Source organism: Montipora foliosa, chromosome 3 (assembly GCF_036669935.1).
Source record: "Montipora foliosa isolate CH-2021 chromosome 3, ASM3666993v2, whole genome shotgun sequence".
Taxonomy (NCBI): Eukaryota; Metazoa; Cnidaria; class Anthozoa; order Scleractinia; family Acroporidae; genus Montipora; species Montipora foliosa.
This window is the reverse complement of record NC_090871.1, coordinates 61,212,144-61,225,765: the sequence shown is the minus strand read 5'-3', so window position 1 is coordinate 61,225,765 and position 13,622 is coordinate 61,212,144. Positions and strand designations below refer to the sequence as shown.

At 39.2% G+C, this 13,622-nt stretch overlaps 1 protein-coding gene across 4 annotated transcripts in view; it reads right to left on the bottom strand.

The window, feature by feature from the left end:
* Positions 1-10,716, bottom strand: part of LOC137997868 (pleckstrin homology domain-containing family G member 5-like) — a 58,333-nt gene extending 47,617 nt beyond the window's left edge. For 3 of the 4 annotated variants that reach the window (XM_068844176.1, XM_068844175.1, XM_068844174.1), the window contains exon 1: positions 5,175-5,486. In XM_068844176.1, the coding sequence (XP_068700277.1) occupies positions 5,175-5,322 (148 nt within the window). In that variant the 5' untranslated portion in view covers positions 5,323-5,486. Of the gene's footprint in view, positions 1-5,174; positions 5,487-10,550 lie in introns of those variants that run through there. The other variant, XM_068844177.1, reaches the window with a different exon arrangement.
* Between the last annotated feature and the right edge of the window lie 2,906 nt (positions 10,717-13,622).

Genomic DNA, 13,622 nt, shown 5'->3' with positions numbered 1-13,622 from the left:
GATCTCAAATCGTCTTCCGAACAGATATTTTCCGAAAATTGACGTTGGGTGCCCCTGAATTGTGTTAAATTGAGGTTTTAAAACCTTTGCAAAAACCGCGGACTATAAGTCTTGCACAGCGTTGGATAAGAGAAGATCGTGGTATTAGTCAAAATGAAAAGTCAAGTAGACTACTGCACGACTGATAAAACAACGCGAAAAAGTATTTTTTAACGATATTTCGGCTGGCCAATAACAGCCTTCATCAGGTTTATTTCAGGTTTATAAATTGTGTATTTATTCAGGACATCTCGTTGAACTCGCTGCGCTTTGTTCACAGTGATTCATACTTAAAAATATCGACTATCTTAAAACAACGAACTTCCGTTTAAGAATAATGAGGACCAGTTTAAGAATGACGAAAGTTTCCTAAGACAATTAAGACTGTATTGAGTGAGCAAACAAACTTCCTATGTTTCCTGCTTCGTTTTCCAGAAGTGGTATTTCCGACTTCCGACAAAAAGTGACTCAAACCACATTTTAATAGTTACTTAAAAGAAGACGACGTTTTTCGTATTAATTTTCGGGTCAATTATAAACACTAAGGAAAAGCAATACAGGTAGAAATGATAGGTCTAACAGATTGACGGATAACGTCTTGAACCAATTTGGTGAATTTTCATTGAACTAATTCACCTTGGCTGACCGCTTCAAAAGAAACCAAACAGGAATTAAGCTCTACCGTTTTGCTGGTGATTACGAACGAATGAACTAAAACTCGATTGGCTGTCATTTCGCTCTAACGAGGCTAACGCGCGGAAACGTCTGGTTTACAGTTGTCCGTTTGGCCTGTCGCCAAGGAACTACTAGTTTCCCATCCTTTCCACGACGGTTGCATCACAAATTTAAGGTGATCAATTTTCCTTTGTCAACCTCTTATTACAAGCATTAATAAAGACATCATAGTAGTCTGACCAATTATTATAATTTAAGTGTATTGCATTTTGTAACCAGTTCCGCAAGTGTGAAATCTTGACTTGTTCCTTAATATACCGCTTGACCAGTGCCAGGATTAGCCCTGCTGAACTAAGCACTTGATAAACTAAAACTGAAACTGAATAAGACTAAATACTTTTGACAAAGGCATTGAAAAATCCGAGCTAGCAAAGGCCTCTTTTTGGACGTGCAGCCGGAAGAAAAGAAAGCTCTGTCATGGAGCGAAGTCCAGGATGCGCGTCAGAACCAATTGCACAGTCTCGCTAAGAGACTGCGGAATTAATGTAACTGAACGCACGGGACACAGCGCTCCCAACTCACAGGCAGGAAAAAAAAACAGAGTTCTGATTGGTTTTCTGAGCGGTCCGAATTTTGCAATACGGACCGCTAAGACGGAACGGTCACGAAGAAGAGTATATAGGTTGCCAAACTGTTCCCATTTTTCTACTGCCATTTTCTCGGAGACAAAAAGAAAAAGTACGAATTTTTTTTCCAGAACCGTTAACAGAAGCAGGCGAAGAGGAAAGACTAAAGGGATAGAAAACCATGCCCAAGGGAACCAATATAATAAAACTCCTATTGAACTCGCTTGTTCGGCTCGTACTGGGAAAACGGTGGTGCCGTTCCATTTTTGCAAATTTACGGACCGAGCCTGATAACTTGCAAAAAAATGGAACTCGACCAATTTTTCCCAAATTTCTAGTTTCTAAAGAAACTGTGGTCCTGCGTCGGTGGGATAGTGAAACAGGAAAATTTGGTTTTATCAAACGTGTTGATAAAGGTCGAATTACCACCGTGAACGATTTGGAAAGCTGACGTTGCGAACTTTAGCCCTTCGTCAGAGCGAGTGTTGCTGGACAACATCCAGAATTCCTCCACGGTCAGATCTATCGATAGTTCGCACGCTGTGATTAGCTGATTTAACAAGCCATATATTCTACAGTAGGACCCGGTGTCCGGCCCGCTAAATTTGAAATTTTGATAAAGTATTCTCTGGGGCGTTTTTCATGTCGTTTATGCCACGTAAACTTGTAAAACTGTTTCAATCTTGAAAGCAACTGTTTCAAAAAGCCAAGAAGGTTAAAGGCCCAGTAATACGGGCAACAGTTTTCGTGCAACTTGTCGCGGAACAATGGCGAAAGTTTTTTGAGCGTATTAAACCACCTTCTTGCGCAGCAAATTTTCATCACGTTGGAAAAATTAAAAGCTACATCTTCTTTTCGCGAAATAAAAAATTGTTGCGCAAGAAGGTCGTAACGCGCGCTACAAACCATCTCAACTTGCAACTGAACATTGTTGCGCGACAAGTTGCATGAAAAATGTTGCCCGTATTGCTGGGCCTTTATTTGTTTTTCGGATTTTGACGCGCAATCATCATCGTAGCTATTGAACCTTCCGCTGTCAGTCACACTACTGACTACCTCAGATATAATAAATATCTCACTAACCTCATTTTCTCGGTTCGTACTGTAAGTTACGGATACTCGTTTTTTCTCCCGTTGATTTATGGCCTGCATACTTCGCGCTTGGGCCATAAATCAAGCGAGCAAGAATGTGCATGAAGGGTGATATACGGCCTGAACCCCGTTATTTCGAAGTCGCAAGGGAAAAAGAAAATAGTTTGAATAAGTGGCGGTTCGAAATAGCAGGTTCATCATAAAATACTGTACACAGAATATATCGTGTTGCTTGAGGGCCTTTTGGTCTTTACAATGATGATTTACATGGTAACTTTATCTGCAAATCTAAAATAATTCGATATCTACAGGTCTTCCCGCCAGAAATCTTTGTTTCAGAACGCTTTTACCCAGCGAGCGGTTGGTTTCTTCTACGCTTCCCTAGGGAGAAACCACTGCAAGCAACCGTTAGTTTCTTTGAGAGAGCCGTCCGGTTTCAAGGACGAATAAATTAAAATTGAACCGGTAAAACGAGTTAGTAAGCTTGTTTTGGCGCGTGCACATGCGTTTTTGTCATGTAACTGCTGCGTTTGGGCGAGCCTGCTGTGCAGTGATGCCATATTTTCCCCGCGAAATAGGACGAAGTGATGTCAAATGCATAACGACGGGCGTGACGTACTTCGCACATGCTCAATGGAAAATCGAACAGTTGCGCGCAGGAGAAACCAACTGTTCGCAGAGCAGAACGCTTCATAATTGTAGTTTATTTATGGGACTGGCAGTTTGTGCAATTCGAATTGTGCGCAATGTTCTGACAGTGTCTGAAGTTAAGCAACCTTACCACCTTTTAAAATTAAACTTCGAAATAAAAGGGAAGCATCAAGTCCATAGGAAACGAGAAGTAGTGTGAAATAGCGGGTCTGTTTTTGTGGTGTGAGCGCCAATGTTAAATGGCAGCAGAAAGACAGAACGGTTTTAAATTGGTGGGCATGAAAAGTTGCGGACGATTTGGATGTTCCGGAAAATCTCGATTTTTAATAGCTGTGGAAATATCACGGACAGGATTGCGAATTAGTCTCCTTCCAGACGCAGCTTTTCTGTGTTTCAGTCTACAAATAGACAAGTACTGACGCCTACAAGTCTATGACAAAACTCTTAACGTCAAGGTAATCTCCGGTCGTGCTTATCTATATATAAGCAAAGCGCAAAAATTTCTACTGTTAAAATTTAAAACTCAAAAGAGGCAGGAAAAAAGTGGAAATGACCTCAAAAACCCATTCGCGCTGAATGGGTTTTTGCACGAATTGAGAAAATGACCAGCTATGCAGAATACTTCATTTGAAAAACCCATCGGCCAACAACAGTCTAGGGTTATGCCGATTACACCGTTTACCGAAATCGTCCCCAATCGATAACCAGTTCAAGCGACTGAAAAATATTGCGATGAAAGGTGTCATTTTTCACATCTTTGCTTTCCAAATTTTATCGGAGTTGAATGGTAATCAAATAGCCAGTCATAACAAGATTTAAGATCGCGTTTTGGCAAAAGTAAAAAAAGGTGTTTGATTTTAGCCGGCTCATTTCTTGCTGGTTGCGAACAGATATCACGTTACTTCTGATCTTAGAAAAGGAAAGCAAGTTAGAGAATAGTCGAGATTTTATAACAAAAAAGCATTCTTCCGTTTGCTAAATCTCTCTAATACATTGGCAACCGGTCTCTCTTTAATATCCAAATAGTGAAAGATGACAATGTGGGAAAAAATTTTAAACCAACTAAAGCAGTATTTTATAAGCAAATATTATTTTGAACTTACTATCGATACTTGAAAGAAAACTATTTTATAGCGAACCTGTATGTCACTGCCGGGAAACTCTAGAAAACAGAGTATGTCGTCTTCCGGGGTCTCGGAAAAGAACCGGAGAGGGGTTGAAGTCCGTCCGAGCAGCAATCACTGTTTCTGTCGTAGCGGACTCTAGCCCCTCCCTCCTCATCTGAGTTGTCTCCCGCTGTGTGTGTATTTTAAGTAGCAGCGTAACTCAGCGAAATCCTAAATGCGCCAGCATTTTTCACGAGTGGGCTGATTGACCTTCAGTTGTTAAGAGTACGTGATTCTGTTCTAGTCACGACGCAGATGTTTGACGCTCGGACAAGGGCAGTAAATGACCCGTCATGTTTACGAGTCCCGCTCATATTCATAGCTTATTTTCTGAAGTACTGCAAACCTCTTATCGAAAAGTGTGGAAAATGTACTTTCGTCATGCACATAAGAAGCAGAATAATTGATTGATGAATACTTTTTGCTAGCGATCGAAACTTTACAAAGATGTAAACCAGGTCAAATTTCACGTCGTAGAACAAATGCGTGAATCGTGTCACAAAGAAGGAAAAATAACTGGCGTTCGACGACTGATTCAAACTGGATGTTTAGGCTCTCGACAAATGGTTGCTTTGGTGATGTAACCTTTCACTCTTGAGGTTACTAAAACATGGAATTTGCCAATAATGCTGAAAGACAACGAGCAGGACGCTGAATAGTTGTCACCTTAAAACAACAACTTCAGCACCGAGTATTTGTAATTCACCAAGCTCAGGCCCTAGTATATACTGCAGAAACGCAAAAAAAAAAACTTGATTCTGAAATTTCCGGGTTCCTGTTCAATTGATTTTTCTAAAGTTATGGGCTTTTTGGCCTTTGCGCACGAGACCGCGCGTAAAAGCATTCAATTTATAATAGTCGATCGTAATGAGGAGGACTAAAATGAAAGCCTAATATAAAATGATAATAAAATGAAAGAACGTACCATTGGTTTCCTTCGATTTTCTCCTGATGCCGTTTTTTCGCTGAAGCTTTCTCTCCTTTGCTCGTTTTCTAGATCGTTTTCTTCGGAAGCTTTCAACCGGTGTAACTTTGTACCTTTTTCGCGCCGTGTTTCTTCGTCTCCGTGTCATCAAAAACGTTCTTTTCGACTGGATCTTGATGCTCGCCTCGTAAGCAGTCCACGAATCAGTTCTAAAAATATCTTTTTTCGGCGAGTTTTTCTTCTACTTTGACACGATTGCTCACTGAAGCTGTTTACAATGGGGATGTACTCTATTTACGTCATCTTATTGTGAACTCGGCTGTTTATACTGTGGGGTGAATCGAAGATAATTCGCATTGAACTTTGACAAGTTTTAGTTCCGGCGTTTGCTAAATAAGGCCATGTACGCACGCCTGTTTGGTAAGACAATCTCCAGACATAATGACGGTCTTACCAACCAGAGGGGTCGAAAGGCAGTATTGAGTGATGTCATTGATTTTTTTACCGGTAGAACTGTCAAATGTTCTGCTCTTTCACAAATTCCAAAAAAATGGAGCTCAATTTATTTCGCAGCTTTTAGAAGTCAAAGGATCAATTTCTTTTTCTTCAGACGTCTCTAGTGCTATTTTAACTCCCACATTTGACAGAACACAAACAGATACTTATTTTGAACCAGTGAAAAAACACGGCGTGTCAAATAGAATAAATCCGATCTAAGGTAACTTTGACAGTTGAGTTTAGAGTTACTATCAAATTATGGTAACGCAGTAAGGAGGGAAAGACCACGCGAAAGCATGAACTGAACACGCATGTACGTGACAATGGAAATCAGTAGATGACGCTAGCAAAAAGGATGATCAAACTTCCACTGGCATAAAAAAGTTTAAGAAGGGCTTTTGAAAACGCTTACAAATTTAAATCGATTTTAGACTATTTTTTTGTGGTTAAAACATTAATTCTTTTAAAAGTGCGCTAGTTGTATTTTTAGTACATAAAATGTATGGGAGATCATGATTAGCTACGTTCTACCTCCTAAAGATGATAAAAATTTATCGACGATGTTCGCGAGCACACAAAGTTTAAAGTTTTTCCTTGTTGGTACATTTAAGAGATATAGAGATGTGATAAACTTCTAACCAATTGCGTGTTTTTTCCCACATCAATCCTTTGGCCCTCCTAAACTGAACCAGCAAAACGGGGATGGTAAGTTTCAATCCTGGCAAATTAGTAATGATGCGTTTCATTAATATTATTCCATGAGCGCGCGTTGGATATGAGATGGTAAATAGCCAAGGAGGGGCGTAGAGCCGAGTTGGCTACTGAACCAGTCTCATATCCAACAAGCGCGAATAGAATAAATGTTTTATTAAATTCCTTAAACTACAAAAGTTTGGAAATACGAGCGAAAAAAGCGAGAAAATCCAAGCGAAATCGAAAAAACTTGATCAAGAGATGCGACCGTTGTGGTCAGACAGACGCAGTTTCATCACAAACACATTTCTTGCCTTTTCACGTACTTCTGAACGTCGGAATCGATCCAAACTTTCCAAAAAAAAGGGAGGTTTTGTTTCTGATTTATTCAGAGAGGAATTTCGCTTTCTGGCGAAAAAAAAAAGCTTTGCAACACTTAGCGCAATCAATTGCCATATAAGGTCAAACTAAAGTATATGGCCTGATAACCGAGATTGAGTGAACCAATCAGAGAACGGGAAATGCAGTTGCAAATTTATAATAAAAGTTTTTATAATACGTTCAGGCTGAGATTAACCAAAATCGTGCAGCAAAAAATACCAAGGACATACACAGGCTGAGTCAGTTAAGAACGTCTATATTTTGCTCATCAGTTTCCACGATTTTTGTGAGTGGTATAAAGGTAAGCAAATAAAGGTAAGCAAATCTAACAAGACAATTAACTAATTAATACTTGGGACGTTTTTCTCATTGCACGATAAACTGCAGAACAACTCAGTTTGTAGTCTTCAGTGTACCCGATGCCCTGCGCGCCCTTCACTCAACTTAAAAACATGTTTAAGAATGTTTTCAGGCAAAAAAAAAATAACAAGAATGTTCAGCCTCAACCAAAAAATTAGACGTTCTTATGAAAAAAAGAATACGTGTATCCAACAAAACAGGAAGTTGAAGCAAGGCAAGTCAACGGAAATTGCCGGTCGCTTCAAAGATAAATTTGACTTATCGTAATTTTCTTCGAAATCATTTCGTCTCGTTCTCGCTGAGCAATCATTTGATACCAAAACACTGACCATGAATTCGGGGAAGTATGAAAGACACAGAATCATAGTTTTACCTTCGTTTGCCATGGCCGTGCTGATGTGTTTGGACAAATTTAATAACTTGCCTCTTATGATCTCTTACGTTAGAATAGCCTCAAGCAGTAATAGCTACATAGTAATAACCAATGACTCCAAATGTAACATTGAATCCAAGCATAATAGCCGCGCTATAGCTATAGGAGGACCTCGCCTCTGACAAAATCAGTGGTAGAACCATCAACTGCATATTCGATGGCCTGATTTTGTGACAGGTATAGCAAACAGCTCTTTCTTTGCTTGAAACCGCCAGAACTGCCTAGCTCTACAGTGATCGTCACGAACGAAACTCTTAACTTGGCCGTTTCACAATCTATTTCTGCACAAAAAAGTACAACAGAGACTTATTAGCCATATTACAACGTTAACTGCGAGTACAGCTATTGTTTTTTCTCGTTAGAACGGTTGTTTCGTGCCTTTTTGCCTGTAGTCGATACTTCGTTTGAAAGAGACAATTGGGAAATTGTCCCGAGATACTTCTCCCTTTGAACTATTACGTAATACAAACACAGCATGAATAATGACTTTGGGTGGAGAAATACACAGCTTGTTTGGTTTTTCCACTATTCTAAGACGTTTTTAGCCTAAAAGGTGACTGATTTATTCTCTGTTCTTTATTAATTTTATATTCGAATGGCAAATAAATGGTTGGTTGACGGTTGCTGTTGAGGCAATGCCAACTCCCAATAAAACAAATACGTGACCTGAACTCTGGTGGGTCCTGAACAGGAAGTAATGTGCAAATACTTGAAGTCGATTTGTGAACTCACTGATTCCATGAAAATTATATGAACATTTCTAAATATTCGTGTGTCACAACTGAGTATATTAAAATAAGCTTAAGGGACAAGAGCCGTGTGGAAAGCTCTCCAGAAATGATCCAGTACGAATCTTCGTTCCGGCGAAATTTGCGTCGCTTTGCTTCCAAACCAAGCCCTACTTATCAAAACTGATATGTCGAGGATTCTTCTCGTATCCTTCAATCGAAAATCTTGCCAAAATATCAAGAACTAGCCGCTTAATAAAATATACATTTCAAGTTTACATGTTCGTAATCCAAAACTCCATTCATACAGCCTCACGTTTACCCGCATCACCATATCTGTAACATGGTCATGTCATTTCGTTTTAAAGGAAAAGTATTATTTGCATTCCGATTGGCTAAAGCCAAGTCTACATACGTTATACTGTATTGACATCTTGACAAACTGAAGGGCGATCGACTGAGAAAATTTCTGCGTCTACAATGATAATCTTGCGCGCAATTAAGTTGCTACCAGCTCGCCAGTCGCCAGCCTCTCGTCTTCCAGTCGGCTTGCTCATTTAACGCAAAAGTTGTATTCTCGTATTCACGATCTCGCAGCAGTCATGGTCTTTCATGCTTAAGTTCCCTCTTAAGACGAGGTGCAAAGTCGAGGAATTAAGATAAAGGGAAGTTCTGAGACTGAGCATAGCCAAAACAATTGCGAAACGCTTTTTAGAATACATCTAATTTCACATATTTTTTATCCTGTTGAATGTAAGCCGGTTACCAGTAAGCCTGAAATTTTAGGCTTGTTGGAGTCTTTCATTTGAAAATTGCACAAATGAAAAAATATTCGGCTCCAGGAATTAGAGACGTTTGCGGAAAAAAGCGCGCGAGAGTAATCGCGGCCAGGCCTGTTCAGTGATTGGTAAAAAAAAAATAATAAAAATTGCGGCATTTTTTCAACCAATGAAAGCAAGAAGCAAGCGACTTGCACGCGCTCATTTTCGCGCGCTTTTATAAGCAAGATTCACGTTAGAGCCCTGCGCACTCTGATTGGTAGAGCGCTCTGCCTGCGATCGTTGCAATTGGGAGACAAAAATAACCTCGCTATTTGTATGAAACTCAATCGAAAATATCACTTCTAAATGGTTGAGTTAACCGATTTGGACTATTGTTTATTTTCCCGCAAAACTTGGTTTAAAAATAGACACTCCTTTCTGACGCTGATGGGGAATGGGCCAATTTGGGTAAATCGCACTCTTGGGTGATGGAGTCCTGGTGCATAGGAGTTGTAGCATACGGGGAGGCTCTTACTCAAGGGCTCCTGGACTTCACCAAAGCGTTTTCATCAGTCGAGTGTTTAATTTAACTATCGTTCACGTGATCGTAAACCTACGCCCCTGCGATGACTATTTCAGATGCTCCACCAGAGGAGACTCATGGGAGATAGGTTACGAGTGACAATTTTGTCCCCCTATCTAGGACTGAAATTGTCGAAATGGTGCATTCTCGCTGTTGTAATGACAAAGATGGTGAGTGTTTACCAACGTAAATGTTAAGATTTACTGGAGGTTTGGATCACACGGGTTGAAATGCATGCGGGGTTATATCATAGCCGGTTAGATGGGAGCTGGAGCTGCGTCCCTCATTCCCGACGGATAAGTCATTATTGAACAGGGGTTGAGAAGAACTTGTTTTTTAGCTCTCAAACCAAATGTGTGAAGACTGCGCACTTTTATACTCTAAACCATTGTGCGAAATCTTCCTTTAGGCTTCCTTTCGAAACCATTTGATTTCACGCTGTGAGCAATTTCAGGCTTATTGCATCACATGTTGGTCCGAACCGAGTGCATTCGCTCCAGTGAAACGCTCTGACTCCTCTCGCCTTATTCATCTGTAATAGCATATTTTAATCTTCTCTTTTGAGATTTCACTGATCGACTGATGTGAACTTGAACATTGGCCCCTTTTTTTTTTTTTAGGAAAACAGAACGTATTGGTTGTGAAACCCTTTTAGTTCCGAAGCTGAAAAGCCAGTGGCAAATAAAAAAAAAAAACAATTTGCGTTAATGGGCACACTCGGTCTCTCTCTTCAAAATTTCGTCTATATTAGCATAGAGTAACTGATAAAACGTAAATGTCCTCTTAAAGAATTATGTCTGAGCCGGCCGGCAGGCCATTTTCGTGTCAAGCACGCTAATACGACAACCGTTTGGTCCCTGGTTTTAAATAAATATATATTAGGAACGATCAATAAGAAATCGTCTTAACGTTGCGAATATTAGTCCGACACCAGCTTACCTCTCAGAATTCGTCGGAGCAAAAGTATTTCAAGAAAACACATCCAATATAACCCCTCTGTTATCGCGATACTCGTTTGATAAATTCTTCGATTCACTCGTTGTTTCCATCTATCTCTTCTGAACGAATGTAGCTGATTAAGTTAGCTTCGTTTTCCTTCGGCCTTTTGCATTCTCTCACGCGAAAAACTATTGCCCATTCATTCGCAAAATATTGCTTGCACTCCTTTAAAGGGCGGTTTTACATGACGCCAAATGTATTCATAACACGGAAAAAAAAAGGGTTTTTTCGACAGTTTGGTTGCCCTTGGCGATGAACATTTTCAAGTGGCTGTATTTTATCGCTTTCAACTGAACACATTTGTTTCACCTATGGTATAATGGATTTTTGGCTGTTTTGTTATTAAAGTAAACTAACCGGCAATAACATGGTTTCTTATGAAGAGTCCAATTTTCTTACAAGGATTCCGCGAGTAGAGCTGACAGTCGATGACAGTTTCCGGCTTCAGTGGGTCTGACAGTAAACCACAACTGGACTGTTTCGATTGAATATTATTAAAAACGTTGTGTCGTTGTCGTAACTTAAGTTTGTCAATCGCGAGCCCTTGCGCCCAGATGATGTGTAAATGAGGCAGTTATTTTAATTTCGTTATCCAGCAAGACTTTATAGATCGATATATTGTACGGATCGACTACATACACTGCATACAGTGTACATATCTTTCGCAATGAAAATTCCAATGTCACTCAAGTTTTGGAGAAAGGCCTTTTGGACAAAATCTTTCTTCGGCGAAGAATATGAACTGCGTGTTTACAAAAAAAAACACAATTTGCGAGATATTTCAGTGTGATCACAGTGACAGATCTTTATTTCGTACGCGTATTTCACCATAACATAAAGATAACAATTAACCCTGTTTCTCTGTCACAGTACCGGCGGAAAATCTCAATTAACGAACATCATAGTTTGCGTAAGGCTTCAGAGATTTATTGTCTTCCTAACCAAACTGACGACGTTCCGAATTCGTGACACATTTTAAAACTTTATTATTTAGGAAAGAATAATTAATGTTTTATAATCCCTCCTCCGTATTCTATAATTTTCCCGCTCGATTCGATCACCAAGATCTTGCCGTTTGCTAGTGACCAAATTCGCATTTTGCTAAAAATCTAATAAATCTGATCTAATCTAAGATCACTTTTTTCCAGTTATATACATATACCAAGCACTTTCTCTAGGGAGAGAGAAAGGAAAGAATGTGAGAAGTGTTTTGCTTTTCCGACTGCCGGGAGAAATTTGCCTTTTCACTTAAAGGTGATAATGCTAATAAATATCAGAAATATCCTATTAGTTTCTTCTTTTTTGGCAAAACGGAAATTTCAGTGAGCGCACTTGGTTTGGTTTGCCGTAATATGGAACACGATGCAAATCTCTCTTATATCTCTGTTATTTAAGTTGATACATTGAATTCGCAACAGCAGTTAATACATTCTACTGAAACCCCATTTTCCCGCTCTGTTCTGCAGACAAGTGCACCACGTTAAACTTCTATTCAGCTTTGATTTTATGCCAAACCACAAACGGTTTTAGAATATGATTCGGGAAAACATAGGCCGCCTGCGACTCAAACCGACACTGATTTACAGTGTGCTCGGGGATAAGAGCAACTTTCTTCCCTTGCTTTATAGTTTTAAAGTTGTTTATGCAGTGTTTTGTAATTGATGACGGATGAAACCGCGAAATTGTTACGTCACGATTTAAACAATCGGAAAGCTATTTTTCTTCAACCAACCAATTACACCAGCACATTTGATAACGATAGAAGATTGATGGAAAATTATTCTTTCTCCCTTTGGGTGATATTAAACGATAATTTCAATTCTTTTCAATGGAGTTGAATCATTTATCAATTAAATGGAAAGTAAGGCATGTAAAAGAGCACAATCGCAGTGTTGTACAGTAAAATTGGGCCGATATTTCAATTTTTGTCAAGCACGCCAGTTCCTTTAACGACGAGGCAGAACTCGGTAAAGTCGATTTTTTGACTTAAATCTTTGCTTTCTGCGTCATGTTAACGGTTACGGATACATTTTCATGACAAAATAATCATCTCTTGAACAACGGAAATAAAAAATGAAGACACGGCTTTAATTTCTTAATGTAATTGAACCTCGCTTCAGTAAAACACTCACTTGCATAAGGAAAAGTAGCCTTTATTCAGGCAAGGTGGAACATACGAGCAGAAAACATAATATGAAAAAAAAGTATCGTCTATTGATTACAACAAAACTATACATCCATTTATTTCTAGCTCTTCTGCAAATTCATCTTGAGAACTAGAAAAAAGGGCGAGGAAATAGTACGTCTTCAAACTTCCAATTTTCGCGACAATTTTGCAAATTTTGCTTTCAAGTTCGTTCCCGTTCAGGTGACATCTTGTTTTGCAAAAATCTTACACCACAAAATTTTGGATCATGAAAGTGACATTTATAACCTCTTCTTGCAAAAAATGGGAACAGATTTCAGTATTTTCTCACAATACTAATCTCACCTGTGTTTATTGACACGTAGATCTCTTTCACCAAACCAAGGGAGATGGCCAAAACAAATTCCATTTTTCTTGCAGTGAATTAATGTCAGGACAGCTGTAAAACTAACTAGAGATTGTTTATACCTTTTCCCACATCTTGAATTCCCGACACAACTGATGTATATCATTCAAACCTCTGTTTGAACGAGTAAAATATTCAACCATTTGTATACAAGCGTATAGTTCCTTTTTTAAAGATGTTCTCCGATTGGTGCGCGCCAATGTCACAAAGATGAGTGGCAGTTCGCGTGATAAAGTTTGCATTTTGTGGATTTGTTTGTACAGTGATTGTTTTCGACAAAAAATAGAAAGCAACCTCGCGGAAATGAAAATTATCATTCTGTACATAAATGGTATTGCAAATTTCTTCCTTGGAAAACCACTAAGCGATATCAGAGGTCAACAAACCTCTTTTCCTTTCGCGTTGGAGACAAAACAAGTGAAACAAAAGGCAGTGATCCAGAAAAAAAACCCAAAATACT